Genomic DNA, 16,482 nt, shown 5'->3' with positions numbered 1-16,482 from the left:
TCGAAAGTTATCTCCCACCAAAATCATAATAATTCCCCATGATTTTATTTATGTGGAATAGATAGTGAATACATTGCATCTTTTTGCTTAGTACTTTTTACTTGGGTTATGCCATCGTCTGTATAAGGCAGTACATATACACCATTTTAAAGTTTGGTTAGAAACTCCAGAAGCACCGGGTATCAATAGACCAATGTCGTTTATTTAAGGCAGTACATACACGCCATTTTTAACTTTGGTATAAAAAGTATATGCCATTTTTAAATTTGGTTCAAAACTCCCGAAACACCGGGTATCAATGAGCCAATGTGTGTGAGCGTCTGCATGTTTCCCTTGTTGTCCAGGTCTAAGATAAGAACGTCTTTGTGCAAATCACTAAACCTCAGCTTCCGGATCGGGTATTTGACTTGGACGACCAGGAAAATTTAGATAGGAAAAATTTTCCTAAGGCCCAACTCATGGATAACCCATAATATAAGTCCCCTAGTTAAAAGAGTTTTTAATCAGGCCCCTAATTAAAAATAAATTTTATTAGAGGTCGAAATGACCAGATTGACCTTCAGTATATAACTATCTAAATTAGGTTTTCTCTCGCACATACACATTCATTTTCATTTCAAGAGAGAGAAACCAAATCTCACCTGAAAAATTGCAGAGAGAAAAAATTTCAGATCCAAAAAACGAAAACCAAAAACAAGTAGGTTTTCTATCAGGCAAATCTTCTTCTCCATGTTTAATCTTTTCTTCTTCTTCTTCTTCCTGTTTAATCTTCTCGATGAATTTGTTGGTTGATTTAATCTTTTCTTCTTCTTCCTGTTTAAATCTTCTAGCCGAAAAACCTGAAGAACAAACCTAGAAAGATATAGTAGTTTCTCGATCTGTTTGCTGAGAAGAAAGAAGAGGAAACGAAGAAAGGCCAGTTTTCTCTCTTCTCCTTTTCCTCTCTGGTTTTAGGTTTGGATTTTTGCTTTCAAATGTTTCGTTTCATCATGATTGATGTTTTGATTTCATTTATCTGTTGATTTTGTGGTTATTTTTGAAAATTAAGGTTTCCCAACTAAGTTTGACTGATTAAGGTTTCAAGATTTAAAATCAACTAATTTATATTCTTATAATTTCCACAGCAGATTCATATTCAGGCGATAATAAAAATGCCGAGAAGAAAAAGAAATCAAACTGAAGAGGATCCTACAATAACAGGTATTATGATTCTTTAACTTCAATATGTCATTTACTATTGGGGTATATGTTTTGTGATGTTTCTTTTGCGATAGAGCCCACGTAACTATAGGAATATAACCTGTGTAACTATAGAAACTGTGTAACTATAGAAATAGAGCATGTGTAACTATAAGTTACACATTCAAAATCTCACCACTGACTGATTTGTGGTTTGTATATTGATTGTGTAACTATAAGTTGCACATACAAATGAGCCTATGTATCTGTAAATTACACATACAAATGAGCCTGTGTAGCTATTAGTTACACCACACATTAAAAATCTCACCACTGACTTGCCTTAGGTTGTGTTTAGCTTGTGTAACTCATCAAAAAATTGGTTGTGTAAATTAAAGTTACATCTTCGTATGCATGTGTAAGTTAAAGTTACACCTTGTAGAATGTCTAAGATTAAGTCACACATGATTCAGTTTGTGTACCTGGAAGATACACATTCTTTGTACCATGCTTTTGATTTTGCAATTAAAAAGAGTGTGTTTAATAAGTACACAACTTACGGATTCTTGCTGTTTTGTTGTGTGATGTGTATAATGCAGTTCAGGATTTGGTGAAAGAAATAAAACCAATAGGACTGTCTAAGAGAGCTGAAAGGTATCTTAGGGAAGCGCCTTACGATGTTATTGTCATGATGTATTACGATGAATATGATGTTGCTAATCCAAAGAACATGAAACAAATAACTACTAACAAACATGGGGTTGTGAAGCTTTTAAACTACTTTGATAGAGATTGCGAAGTACCGTGTTCATTTAAATTTGGAGAAAACTTTATAGAGTCTACACTGGCAAAGTTTGATGCTATAACTGGAATGAAAATGACTGGAAGCAGAAAAGGTCAGAAGTTGATAAAATGGTTTGATTTAAATGAAATGGATGACAACGTATTATACAACAAGTACTTTTCTGATATCAAACAAACATCACATTCAACGGCAGTGAGCAAGAAGAAGATTATGGAGATAATAATACAAGTTATGAATAAGAAAAAGAGAAGAACACCACTTGATGATGATCATGTAATTTGTTTGATAGGGTTTTATTTGTGCTGTGTGCTCTTTTTAGCGACAAAAATGCTAGCGCAGTGAATGTTGAATATCTTGCAATTGTCGAAACTTATGAAACTGTTCTCAAGGTTTCCTGACCAAATGTGGTCCACGAGCATTTGTTTGATAAAATACTAAAAAATGCAGACTGTCCTTCAAAAGTAAAGGCTTGTGTGCCATACCTACTGGTAAAGATAATATTTTTACTTGATTGTACTTCAAGTAATTTCACTGCTGAGTTGTAAGTATTTTTTGTTGACGATTTTTGGTTCGGATAAAAAGTTTTCTCCTTTTCTTCGGCTACTGTTCTTCTCCCCTCTCTCTCTCTCGCAGAAACTCTAGATTTCTGAGAATCTGTTTTGGTTCCTGCGGTTTGTGTGCTTGATGTTTGCCGGAGATTCAGGAGGCAAGGTTTAATCAAAAATACGGTACAGGGAAAAGGAAATAGAAAGCAAACATCTTGAAACCCTAATTTTTATTTTTTTATTTTTCCTCTTTGCGCAAATTACTAAAATAGCCTCCACATTAACCTAGGTATGTTATATGGTTTGTATTCAGAGGCAAAATTGGGTATATGTTAATAAAAAAATGTGTACTCAAGTGTATGGGATGCAACAAATTGCTTCACCGGAAAAGAGTTACAGAGAAAGCTTCTTGCTGCTCCTACTGAAGTATTTGAATACACCATCGGAAACTCAATAAATCAATCATTTATTAACATTAAAAGACCCAAATTTAGTTGGTGAGTGGACATTAGGCAGAATGTGTCTCCTAATGAGCACGTATCGGTTCATCCCCACTCTAAGGAATTGTTATTTTCTTCCGTAATTTTCCATGTCAGGGTTGAGGTCCAGATTTTGTTTATTTTCCATCTTCTTACTGTTTTTGTCCCATGATTTGCGAAACTCATCATAATGTACCTGCTAGAACTCGATATTTCATGTTATCTTATTACATTTGTTCCATGATTTACGAAACTGTTGTGATGTTGCTTTGGTTGTTTTAGTTATTAAAATTTAACGTGTTATTATTAGGAGGGAAAGAATAGATGTGAGGAGGGAAGGATTATGGGGAGGGAGTTAGAATTTGGTGGAGGAAAACTATATAAAATCTAAATGAAATGTCATAAATACCCCTTAAACTAATTAACCTATCAAACCCGACGGGTCATCCAATGTACATCTTCATCTTTTGCCTCAATCGACGGAAGCACTAGTCTTTCCCTCTTTGTTTTAAACTCTGATTCAATAATTGATGTCAATTGAATTTGTTTCTTTCTTTCAAATATATATAAAGAGGGATCATCAAGCAATTGTAAAGAGCTATTTTAAGAGTATTAAGACAAGAATGGTGAATATATATTAATGGCGGCAGGAGAAGATTGGTTGAATTATTGTTTTTCCAAAAGCTAGGAGATTTGGATATTGGTTTATGTGTGAGTTTTAGTGACAATCATTGTTCAACAAATTAGAAAACATATATAGTATTTGTAGAGAACATCATCCGTGTAAGAATGCTTCAAAAAATAGAAAATAAATTCATGTATGCTTAATGATCAGTAATTGAATCTTGTTTTGCCTTAAACTGAGCTGATTATTCATGCCTTTTGAGTCGTTCTTCGTGGTTTTAGAAAAGTAGAAGAAGGATACGATTGGCATTTACAAAAATCATATGTATTTGAATAAGATTTGTCTTTGACCATGGATTGACCCCATTTTAATAAAATTATTTCCCTCCTAGCATCGGATATTTCCCTCCTAATAATAGTACTCAAAATTTAGTTTAAATCGAGTGATAATAATAGCTTCTAGAAAATGGAGCTTTGTGACAAAGTAACCTTCCCTTCTATGGTATTAATCATTATGTGGAGTTCAATTTTATACTGTCTCTCCATTCCTGTTGTGGTGGTGCAAAAAGCTAAGAAATATAAGCATGTTTCGGTTAAAATTATGATTAGTTGGCCGTCCTTTGTATGGCAGAGCCAAGGTTAGTCTTTTATTTTTAGATATGGATTAGCTGGGCTGGGTTGGTATATATATACTAGGATGTGACCCGTGCCGTAACGGCACGGGCTTTGGTTGTTTAAGTGACGATTGTATATTCTTAGCCGAGTATGGACAATTTGATACCCTAATCGGAATCGAAATGATTTCCTATTTTGATGTGTGTTATCAACATCAAGTGGAATTAGGCTTCCGGTAAAGTGATTAAGGTGTCACCATAATCTGACTCCACACATGCACCAAAAAGCTCGAAGAGGTTAAATTCTCGGTACAAACAATAGAACATAGGATTGGCACCATAATCTCTTCCAATCGGTTCAAGTTAAATTATTGGTAATGAGATAATCATTGAGTCATAGTTGTTGCAAAATAAACCAATATATTTGAAAATGTCAAGCCTCAATTGGAAACACACAGAAATTAACATTAACAATATGAATAAAGATAACTTGTCCACTGCATTCTTCCTCATTAAAACATCACTGTGGTTACCGTTTAATCATTTGGACATTGTGCGGAATGGGGTATAAAAGGGGTTCCAAATGGTTTTCATTTATTATTTACAATAGTAGTTTTAGATATACGTTTCCAGTCTCATGCTCCGTGTAAGTATCCTTTACCTTTAATAACACCTTCATTCTTATCGCATTTGTGCATCTCGACATATAATTGACCGTGGCCACAAAAATAGCTTTTCTCTTTTCAGTCGCTCTATCGAGACGTGTAATAACAAAAACAGGGTTCTCACCATAACTTTAGAAACGGGCATCTCTTCAAGATTTGGATCGCGAGGTGCAACTACGTCCTTTCACGTAAAAATAAAACATTTCAATAAATTAAAATGGTAGTTTCAAAAAAAAAATGCATGAAGTTAACAGGCCACTAACATGGTATACGATTACCAAAATAGATAACGATGAAACCAAACCTCTTCCGTCAGATTCCACAAAGCAACGTTTTAGAGTCTCTTAACAATATATCATCAACCTCCTGAGCAGCCATGCACCCACCTACATACTCTTGTACAGTCATGCTTTAAAGCGTTGTCAGTGTCTTTGACAGAATGTCCCCACGGATGATTGGTTGTCATTGCATAAGCAAAAAGTATTAGATGTTTTTTGCTTGTCGCTCGTGTTTACTGCAATTATACAAACTTTAAATTATAATCAAAGCACTAAAAGTATTAAAGAATGGTAACTAAATTATTATACACAACAGATTAAAGGGTTTTGCTATACACAGTTACACACCGAACAAATACACCGGAAATGTGCACCGAGAGAATCGCACGGACACAAAATAGCATGTTTAGCATCGAGATACGGAAGGATAGAAGTGGGCCCCACCCTTTCCACTCACACGGTGCAATCACGGTTTATTTGGCTCGGTGTATAAAGCATTTCCGAAGATTAAATATCAAACCTTTCTGTTATGCAAAGGTATCCCTGATGGCACCCTGCATAAAACAAAACATGTAAGACAACAACATATTATGAGATAAGAGACGGTAAAAATAGAAAATCCTTGTGAGCTCTCGAACAATATGACACCATATATAATAACGCCCACAGTGAGAATGGAACCCATAATTCTTCAAATTTATGCATAACAATTCCAAAGACATTCTTCTAGGTCTCAACATTAGTCATGGACTCATGGACCAAGGATGTCCCAAGGATCATAACATAGTCTTATCTTTACGTATTTATCGGGGGAGACAGTATCTCAACCTCACAGTGTGGGTAAATTTGACACACTCCACTAAACTATGAAGTGATAATTTTCTGAAAATACTGCTTCAAGCCCTCAGATACTATGAACCATGGTAATTCATATAAGCAACCGTTTTGAGTCCTCAGTTTCAAACATCCAAGATCCTTATTACATCTATATCATGCTTGAAATCCAAATGCTATGAAAAAATTATCTCAGCTTCAGCTTTTTGTTGCATCCTTTTGTATCGTTGAGCAATATGTATAACATCCGCCAGTGGAGCACCAATTACCATCACTCTTAATGTTTCCGCAACCTGGACAGTCGAAATATACATCCCATAACTAGTTGACTACCACAAATCACACATTAATGAAGGGCCATGCACCATATTACAATTTAGCAATAATAAAGTAGTGAAGGACCGTGCATCTCATTATTTCAGAGCCACACTAATCTCATTTCCTCCTTGGGAAGCAACAAAGATTTATAATAAAGTATATACCATAATGATTATTAGCTACAACTTGGTACCTATTTTAAGTTTGCTATCTCAGTATATATGTCCATGACTTCTAAATGCAAAAGAAATGAAAAATAAGAAAGAACGATCAAACTCATACAAAAATTACCTATCTCAACTTTTTTAGACACCGTAAGTCCTGTAACAATCTTTGAAAATGTTGAACATAAAAGAAATAAGGGATCTCTAAAGCAAAAGCAAAAGAAATATGTGTACAACTATAAATAGTAATGGAATACGATAACTCTTAAAAATAATGTTTCATTTAATTTAATTTTTGATTACGGGTAGTTGAGGTTCCTCACAGGCTGGCAGCCAAGACCCAACACCAACGCACTCCCATACTCAAAGACAATCTTGGTGTATTTGGCTTAGATAACTCGGATATAAATATTGCCAAGATTCTGCTGCATAAATTCTTTTAAGTGGCTCTTTTCCAAAACTGAGAGAACCCGTGTTAATCAAGGGGAGAATAAAATCAAAAAGAATTTCTATAATCAACAGTAACATAATTTGGATTTAGTTGAGATTGGGTGAAAGAAATAACATCCTTACTCAAAATTGATATGAACGACAACCACTTCAAATCATGGAATTCAAATGACTTTTACCTGAGACGGATGGTAATTTACAACAACGCAATCAGTCAGAGAAAAAGCTCATGGAAAAGTAACTAAAACGAAATAAATACAAGAAAAAGCTTATGGAAAAGTATGAAATGAAAACTAATTAACAAAAAACCAACAAAAATATGAAATGACAGTATCAAAATGAGAGAGATTTCCCTGAAAAAATACCCAAGTCAGAAAAACTTACCTGAATGATTTGAGGTTTCTCTAGTGGAACATTTGCACATATTACTAAACAGAAATAATGGCGGTGTTAATGAGTAACGTATCATTTATTTTGGTAACCTAGTAAAAGGTGGAGCCGAATAAGCTTACCGTAGATAGGCATTACAGTCTTAAAGATAAAAAAATACAGGGAGATAAGCCGGATCTGGGACGTTGCAAAATGTGAACCAATCTGGACCGTTCTTTATGTATCCAAAATGTAGATATTTGACACAAATCAATCTAGACCATTCTTTATGTGTCCGAATTATAGAGAGTCGTCGATATAAAAAAACACCACTGTCATTTATTATAATACTAGGATACGACCCGTGCCGTGTTTGGGGTAAGCTTCCTTGTTTATTTGTTCTTTCGCTCCATCACTAATACGTTCTAAGTAAGTAGAGAGCATCCAATTATGCGCAGTATTTTAAAGAAAATGAATTTGTCTAGAAACCTGTCCTAAAAGTTGTATTCTTTGTTTGTCATTGAAAATTAAAAGTATATTTATCAACAATCTAAATGATAGGTTGGTCTTGTTGTCTGTTGATGTAGTTATTTTTTTTCACATTTCATAAGCTTGGGCAGACAGATACATGATGACATGCTAATATGACCGTCTACTGACATGGCTGAATTCATATAGACACCTCCCTATTTGTTGGCATTGGTTTTCATGATGCACTATCCTTAATTCTGTTTTATTTTTAATTATTGTATGAACTCATCTATTTTAGATAGTAGAAACTATGACTTTCACTACGCTACTCTAAAAAAGAAAGATGTAACAAAAGTTCTTGCATGCGTAGTTTAATCACTAACAATGTGAATGGTTTACAACTCAATTACCCAATGATAAAACAAATGACGAAAATGTACCCGGTCACTGTCATACATTTAATGCAACACATCAACTCTTTTTTTTTTTTTGTTAAATACTTGAGATGCATATGAACTTACACATACTCATGTCAACTGACACAAAACATGCCTATGAGTGTTTTGATTCGGTTGTCAACTGAACAAACTAACTCAACAATATCTTCTCTTTTGGCTGTGACCAGCAAAAAAAAGAAAAGTGGCGGACCCCTTTTTGAGTGTATACTACGCAGAAAGTGCTAGAACCTCCTAGCATAAGGTTAAAACATTAAATTCTTTGTTTTACATTGTTACAGATAAACTGATGCAACTTGTGCCAGCTCAAATTCCTTGTTTGAACTTAAAAGTATTCCATATTCCAGTTGTAAATGAGACAACCAATAAAAATGTTAAAAGAAGAAGCTGGCTATACGAACAAACCAGAGTGCAAAACCAATAAACATTATAAATCGAATGAGTTCGTCGACATTTCTGATTTACCTTACTTAATCTCTACGCCCCATTTCTGACATCGCCAGAATGAGTTCATAGACATTTCTGATTTATCATAGTTAATCTCTATGCTCCATTTTTGACATCGCGCATCTACAAAATAACCAATAAACTACCCATGCCAATTGCAATAACCTGATTAACAATAAACACACATTATTAAGTGCTCCATTTCTGACATTGTCGGGCTATGAAAATACCATAAGCAGATGGAGAAGCTATAATTCCGACAGAACTACACCTAAAAAGACTTCTATGTGGAGAAGTGGGAACTCATAATTTTATGTTGAAGGCAAATTTTATTCCGTTGTTTTACTGTTTAATCGAAGTGCATGATATATATATCAAAATCATAAGCAACACATGAACAAAGCTTAAAACAAAAATCAATGTTATAAGTTCAAGCGAGTAGTAGTGACCGAAAAACATAAAATGTAAAAATTAGATGTTACCTGGTATCAAAAACCTATTTGTCAAATTTTTAAATGAAATCCCAAAGTGAGAGTACAACACAAATTAAGAACTTCAATAAGGCAGTTAGAATCCGCCAAAGCAAGTTGGTTCATATGTAAAATGTTACCATTCCAAGCAAGTAAGAATCATGACCAATATTTTCTATCAGCAGAAACATAAATGGGAGAATGAATATAGCGTGAATCCAACACGTTTCTTTCTGGACGGAATCCAGATGCGCTGCCATTGCACCACATACCCGTTCGCAAGGTATCTTTTGTATATCTATAGCTAGTGAATGTGAATTCATCAATTGGAATTGTAGTCTGTACATGCTCAAATATATAATATTCAAGTAACTTTTCAGTTTGATAATAGGTTTCTGTGACTTACCAAATGGTATGGTGAAAGGAGTAATAATCTTGTTTAACATGTCCAGCTCAAATTCTGTAGGCGTATATAAGGGGAATCTTACCTGCAACAAAAAAAAATAAAAGAAAGAAAAGAAGTGAAACACGATTGAAAGAAAACTATAGTGAAAGCTGTCATGGAAACATCTTAGAATCAGACAATGTCATACCATGAATGGAATTAACATGAACAACAAAGAAAACTATAGTGCAAGTTGTCATGGAAACATCAAAAAATCAGACAATGTCATACAATGAATAAAATTAACATGAACAATAAAAATTAAGAGCATTAGCTTATAAAATCCCAGTAACTTACATTAAATCAACCCTAAATGATTCAAGATTGCAAATACAACTTAAAATGAAGCAAAACTAATATTTTTTTTAAGAACTAATCAAAGTTGAAGTAGGTAAGAATACTGCTAGTTATAACCCACCATACCATCCAACTCCTACTATGAGATGACGACCATTAAAAAAAATCGAATGCCATTGTTAAGAAAGTAAAACCACTTCAAAACTACCTAAATAACAATCCACCTTAGTGAAAATTAACAGTTGATATAGCTAGAAACCAAAATGAAAAACATGTTCTGGAGAAGAGAATTTATTGTCCGTGAGTGGGTCTAACTGATAGGCTAGTGCTTCCACCGGGTTTCCTTCCCATCTTCTGTATTTGGTTTATTCATTGTTCTACGTTCTACGCATCGCCACTACCATCACCATTCACAATTAATAACGTAAATATCATTCCAGAAAGAAAGGTATAAGGACCATATTGAGGTAAAGAATGGAGACTCATAACGTATATGGAGAAAAATGTTCGATGTATTAAAGCTTGTGGTTCATACATAACAGTTTTAAAAAAAAATGTAGAACATACAATATTAGAATGCTAATCGTATGACCAATTAGTTTCAATAGAATTTGGAAGTGAGAGATGGATGAGGACTGTTGCTACCTGCAAAATGCATAGGTAAACAAATGATATACAGTGAGCCACTGTAGTGCAAAAGTCTATATACCCATTCAAAATGCAAATGTTGTCTGATGTTGATCTCATCTTTGCTCCAATGCTAATCGTATGACCAATTAGTTTCAATAGAATTTGGAAGTGAGAGATGGATGAGGACTATTGCTACCTGCAAAATGCATAGGTAAACAAATGATATACACATGAGCCACTGTCGAGATTAGTGCAAAAGTCTATCTACCCATTCAAAATGCAAATGTTGTCTGATGTTGATCTCATCTTTGCTCCAATGCTGCCACTATAAAATGATTAAAGACCACATTCCTGAACATCAAAACAACCTTTCACTATAAACCCAAATCTTAATCTTAATATATGATCGTTTACGATTTGATTAAAGACCACATTCCTGAACATCAAAACAACCTTTCACTATAAACCCAAATTTTAATCTTAATATACGATCATTTACGATTTGGTTATACTTGAAAGTAAAATATATAACTTCAGACACCATGAACAGGTTCTCTAGGGAAAAAAAAGGTGTGAGTTTCCCAAAATGAACCAGGAAGACAGGAAATTCTTTCAATATAGTAAGTTGCAATTAAAAAATGCATATTCCACGCTAATGTATGAAATAAGAACCCTAATTTCTGATTACCCATATGTATAAAACCTAAATTGGGGAAAGGAATAACTAAGCCTTGATTTTATAAAACCAAAATGAGAGAGAGTCATACCTGGATTAAAAGATTGAAACAGGAAAACGGGATTGAAGGCATAACCGTACAAATCGCAGTATATAATGTAGTCTTCTAGCGAAGAAGGTGGAGAATATTTAGGGTTTATAAATGAAATTCGTTTACATTGATGGCCGAGAAACATTGAAACGCTCCGGACATTAATTTGAAGAATTATGTAGTCTTCCATATTTGAACGAAAATAAATGAGGACCAACGAATACATATTTGAAAGTACAAATACATATTAGTTGATCGATCTGGACCGTCCTTTATATGTCTGAACTATAGATAGCCAACACCATTGTCCCTTACAATATAGACAAGGGTATGAACGGCACAGGACTTGTGTTGATGCTGGGTTGTTGTGCTACGAAATGTTATCTACTTTACATATTTAACAATTTCCCTATAAATATTTTTTTGGTATGTTGTAACACTGGTTCAGCCTATTACTCTTTCTATCTTGTTGTTCCATATTTTCATATTTTAATGAGTTATCTGGCATATAATCATATGTGGAAGTTCCCCGAACCCGAAGTGGGATGGGTAGCAACGCAGCGTGTTGTTACTTGTTAGATAACTGTATGGCCAGCCTCAATCAGCGAGTAGTGGCGATTTTTTGTATGCACCCATACACAATCATCTAGGAATTAAATGCGGAGAAGAGCCGGAGAGGAAAGCTTTGTCCGGCGATGAGCAAAGTCATTATTGAAAAGTTATTGGTCCAGTTATTGTTGCAGAGTTGATAACATCCACATCCGGACGTTTTCTTAGTAAAATCATGTGGCTGTCTATGTCATTGTTTCAGGCGGCCTTTAAATTACCACAAACATATAAAAAAATAATACAGTGCGTATTAACATGCCATAAAAATATGAGAATTAAACTCGAATTGTTAGCTGTCATAGTCATCATACTTGTACACCTCTTTATAAACTGACATAAGAGTCTCATGCCAACAACATAAAAAAGAACCTCCCTGCACAGTATGGCGCGGCCCACAGAAGAAACCTTTGATACCATCTTGACACAGTACCCATGGTTGCAACTAAGGAATATGGGAAACTACCTTAAAAATCTTCTTCATTCTATTTAGCCAGTCATGTGCTCTATGTCCGATTGATTTAAAGAGAAACCAAGTAAAATCTGACTCCCAACTGCCACATAATCTCATATTAAATCTGCTTTCATTTCACCGAGCAAAGTATTATGTGTACACCTTTATCATTAATCCAAAAGAGGAAATCAAGTTCTGATTTGTGGGTGATCTGATCTCTAAAACATCTACAACAATATTCAGAATGTAAGAAATTTTATTTGGGGACTATCCAAGTTTGGGTTGTTAAGAATGTGAAAGTCATACTCAGTTAAATGCAAGAAGCAAAAAATGCAACAATACAGCAGCACTCTCCTCAGATCAAATATAGTATATTTATTATTCAACAGGACAAAACCTAATAAACGTAAAATTGACGGAAATGAAGATGTCTTACATAACATTCTGATGCTCGAATCAAAGAAACAAATTTGCTTATCAACGGTAGAACTTAGAATACGTTCGCCGATAACCAATCTGTAACTCCATCGTGGTGGATGGATCTTGCTCTTAACATATACTAATTCATATAGTAGGTACATAAATAAGCGGCTTTAAACCCAATTGTCTAATTATCCAACCAATATTTGACTACTCCCTGTTCTCATGGTCTCTTTGTTTTAAAGTATTGCAAAACTGGAAGAATGTTTTTTTTTTTTGACTTTTCTACTTGTGTAATCATGAATTTATAATATGAAGGCATCCTTGGTGTTTTTTAAGATGGCTAAAGTTGTATCAAATCATGTGATGGAGGTGGCTTAGCCAATTACACATCAATAAGTATGAGTCAAAATGGATTGAATTATTGGTAAAGACTCCAAACTATTAGTAACATAAGACAAAAAGAGGACTATATGCAAGTATGCCAGACGTTAAAGAAGATGACTCATGACGGCGAGTTCAGTTTTTGAGCTAATTCACATAAAAGAGACTGTAAGAGCAAAACTGTAGATTTATACCTTCTCTAAGGCTAAACACCTGATATCTCCATTCTCCAAGCACCATCAGGCTATTATAACTGGAGGCATGGTATGAGAAACTTGATGCATATCCATATTGCTGCTCCTTTACATCCTGAAATATAAAGGTCGATGCTACAAAAGAAAGAAATCAAACCATCGTATGAGAATTTTTAGGCACAGGAAATTATAGTATTCAATAAACACCATTCTCAACACCCAAGTGACATCTCAAGTACCATATGATAAGCTTCATGTTTCCCATACGAACCATGTTAGATTCGTATCTTAACACGTAGTGTACTTCGTTTATATAAATTTCTTCTAACCCTAACAATGGTGTATGTTGAGGTAAAATTTTGATGCCACCACTTTGCATATAAATAATAACAGAACCGAGGATAAAAATCAACCAAAAATTTGGCCAAGATCCTAATGCTGCAAGTTCAGATGGAGTTCGAGATATCTATAGACTTTCAACTCGAAAGTAGCTGACCAATTTAAATCTTGAGGTACATGAAAAATAAACATTCTTCAGCATTCTACCATTGAAACTAATGTGAAGAACCGATTACTGCAATAAATAGATATATTTACCTCTTGTGGGAGAATAAAATTCTTCAATCGGACTCTTGTGACCTACAATTTTTTTAATAATAATTCGCAATTTTTAGGAGAAACAGAAACATAGATTACTAAAAACACCATCTATTTAAATTTCTGCACTTTCTACCTAGACGAACCAATGATAGCGAAATAGGAACCCTAACCCTGGATCAACCAAAATAAGAGTGAAAATTATCCCTAACCCTAGTGGCTTCGTAAATAAAATTTAATTTGAGATTTGATTACTGGAAGAAAACGCATCTCACATTTATTAGCAAGATAAATGAGGAGATTAATGATTCACCGCCGATTGTCCTTTCTTTTCGTTTGAAACAGAAACAGCTGATATTAACACCTTAGTAAAACGTATGTTAAAAAAAAACCATGGCCCCCAATCCGGGCCTTTATTTATATTTCTAAAATGTAGATCTCCGTCCATTGAGTGACACACTACTGTCCAAAACGTATACCAATCTACACCGTCTTTTATGTGTCTGATATATTAGATATTCTATTATATTATTTCTTCTATCTATCTTTTTATATTATAAGGGACAATGGTGTTTTTCCACATCGACGACTATCTATAGTTTGGATATATAAAGGAAAGTTCAGATTAAGCCATCTATAGTTTGGATATATAAATGATGGTCCAGATTGAGCATACGTTTTAAGCTTTTCAGTCCACCGAATTAACGAAAGGTTTGCAGCCTGGCACGTTTAAAACCGAATGTGGTTCATTCTATCGAATTAATGAAATTCCGTTCATTATTGTATATGCCGTTTCTTTTTTCTTCTTATTGATGTAACGAAACGGCTCTATGAAATTGGATCTCAGTTTATGGGTCGTATAAACCAACTAACCAAGAATAAATCTGTTTTTCTTCTTCACGAACGCAATTCACAGGTACTATTGTTTTGGGTGATTGGAAAATTGTTCATACTTCCCCCACTCAAGTTTCCAGTTATGATTCATTTTTCAGCCTCACTTTCATGGTATATTTCAAGCACATCTTTCGGTCATTAATTATGCAGGTTGATTTGTTTTTGTTTTTGTCTTTCCCTTTCCTGATCTAATAGTCTTTATGTGTTTGAATTCCGTTATGTACTTTTCTAAGTTAATTTTGAAGGTATTTTTGGATTCTCAAAGTTTCTCACTGATTTGTGTTAATTCTAATTGTAATCTACACAGGCTCTCAGAAGTCAGAACATGCATAAAAATTCTCCAGATTTACGGTAATACATAATCTCCTAATTACCACATATTTTCTTTATATACGTCTACATAATATTTTGTTTTATTATGAACTGAACTATGATCTTCCCCGCAAAGTTTCATTTAAGTTCCAAGATAATGGGTGATGCGCATACAATTTCACATTTTACCGTGAGGCGAAATTTTTTCGACATGGGAATGGAAATGAAATTTTTGGGGTTTTATCGAGAATTGTAATTGGGGGTAATGGATTATTCTCTCTAGCGTTTTCGTTATTTTCAATTGACATAAATCCAGCAGTGACGAAATTATTATTATGAGAGAAGTCAAACAAAATGCATAGTGTAAGGGTATATTGTGATTCTTTGGAGCAATAACAATAAAGCTTGCATCACTTCTACTACAATGCAGTGGTTGAATTGCATTTTCATTCCCATGTCCAAAATTATTTGCAAGGGAAATACATTAGGGGTGGTAATATTCTTAAACTACGCCTGACAGTAAAATGTGGAATTGTAGCACATCAATGATGAACCTGAATAGAAGTATTTCTACTGTTACTTAGTTTCAATGAAGCTCTTTCAATTATAGAGGTGCTTGCTATAGTAAGAAAGAACACCACCATTAATTTAATTTCATTGGCACAGTTTTATATACGAAAACATCTTTTGTATCATTCTGGTTGATTTTTCTTTTACAAAGTGTGTAAAAGATCTGTTTTGCACATGCAAATTGAAATGGAAAGTTCCAGTATGCTTGAGAAATTTGTTTCTCTAGATTTTGCAAAAATTCAGGTTTAACCTTTGATATATTAGTGGGTCGATGCTGTGGATGATCAAGAAATGTGGAAGTTAGAGGTCTAATGAAGCAGTAGAATGCTTTTCCATTTTATAATGGTTGTACTTTCGTTTAATCTGCCGGAGAATTACAGTTTAGTGGGGAATTAGAGATATTTTGAGATAAAAGGGGTTAGGAATTAATACTTGCTGTCTTTTTCTTTTCTTTTCTTTATTGTATATGTGTTCTCTGATAAGAAATGGTTCGATACGACTATGCATTTTGTTTGACTTCTCTCATAATCTATTACCCCCAATTATAATTCTCGATAAAACCCCAAAAATTGCATTTCCATTCCCATGTCCAAATTTTTTCGCCTCACGGGAAAATGTGAAATTGTATGCGCATTACCCATTATCTTGGTTTTATCGAGAATTGTAATTGGGGGTAATGGATTATTCTCTCTAGCGTTTTCGTTATTTTCAATTGACATAAATCCAACAGTGACGAAATTATTAT

At 34.1% G+C, this 16,482-nt stretch overlaps 1 protein-coding gene and 2 long non-coding RNA genes across 7 annotated transcripts; 1 reads left to right on the top strand and 2 right to left on the bottom strand.

Moving 5' to 3' along the window:
- Nucleotides 1–652: 652 nt before the first annotated feature.
- On the top strand, nucleotides 653–2,549 carry LOC113330790. 3 transcript variants are annotated; one of them, XM_026577601.1, is made up of 4 exons: nucleotides 653–697; nucleotides 831–915; nucleotides 1,128–1,200; nucleotides 1,779–2,549. In XM_026577601.1, the coding sequence occupies exons 3-4, from the start codon at nucleotides 1,152–1,154 to the stop codon at nucleotides 2,324–2,326; spliced, it is 597 nt and encodes a 198-aa protein (XP_026433386.1). In that variant the 5' UTR covers nucleotides 653–697; nucleotides 831–915; nucleotides 1,128–1,151; the 3' UTR covers nucleotides 2,327–2,549. The 3 variants fall into 3 exon arrangements, with proteins under 3 accessions (XP_026433386.1, XP_026433387.1, XP_026433388.1); XM_026577602.1 differs by having other exon boundaries at nucleotides 681–915; XM_026577603.1 differs by having other exon boundaries at nucleotides 681–954; nucleotides 1,125–1,200.
- A 2,220-nt stretch (nucleotides 2,550–4,769) lies between these two features.
- Nucleotides 4,770–11,465, bottom strand: LOC113330789. 3 transcript variants are annotated; one of them, XR_003350502.1, is made up of 5 exons: nucleotides 11,307–11,465; nucleotides 10,555–10,890; nucleotides 9,574–9,655; nucleotides 5,538–8,862; nucleotides 4,770–5,425 (listed from the first exon to the last, which is right to left on the bottom strand). It is a non-coding gene; the product is annotated as an uncharacterized LOC113330789 (long non-coding RNA). The 3 variants fall into 3 exon arrangements; XR_003350500.1 differs by lacking the exon at nucleotides 11,307–11,465 and having other exon boundaries at nucleotides 10,555–11,294; XR_003350501.1 differs by lacking the exon at nucleotides 11,307–11,465 and having other exon boundaries at nucleotides 10,619–11,294.
- Nucleotides 11,466–12,182: 717 nt separating this feature from the next.
- Nucleotides 12,183–14,212, bottom strand: LOC113330782. The gene is made up of 3 exons (XR_003350491.1): nucleotides 13,962–14,212; nucleotides 13,365–13,499; nucleotides 12,183–12,593 (listed from the first exon to the last, which is right to left on the bottom strand). It is a non-coding gene; the product is annotated as an uncharacterized LOC113330782 (long non-coding RNA).
- Between the last annotated feature and the right edge of the window lie 2,270 nt (nucleotides 14,213–16,482).

Source organism: Papaver somniferum, unplaced genomic scaffold, assembly GCF_003573695.1.
Source record: "Papaver somniferum cultivar HN1 unplaced genomic scaffold, ASM357369v1 unplaced-scaffold_119, whole genome shotgun sequence".
Lineage (NCBI taxonomy): Eukaryota > Viridiplantae > Streptophyta > Magnoliopsida > Ranunculales > Papaveraceae > Papaver > Papaver somniferum.
The sequence above is the reverse complement of the archived record's forward strand: the minus strand, read 5'-3'. Positions and strand labels throughout refer to the sequence as shown.

Coding starts and splice junctions, on each gene's coding strand:
- LOC113330790 (XM_026577601.1), top strand. CDS start 1,152: ATGCCGAGAAGAAAAAGAAATCAAACTGAAGAGGATCCTACAATAACA. Junction 1,201..1,778: donor AGAGGATCCTACAATAACAG/GTATTATGATTC, acceptor TGTATAATGCAG/TTCAGGATTTGGTGAAAGAA.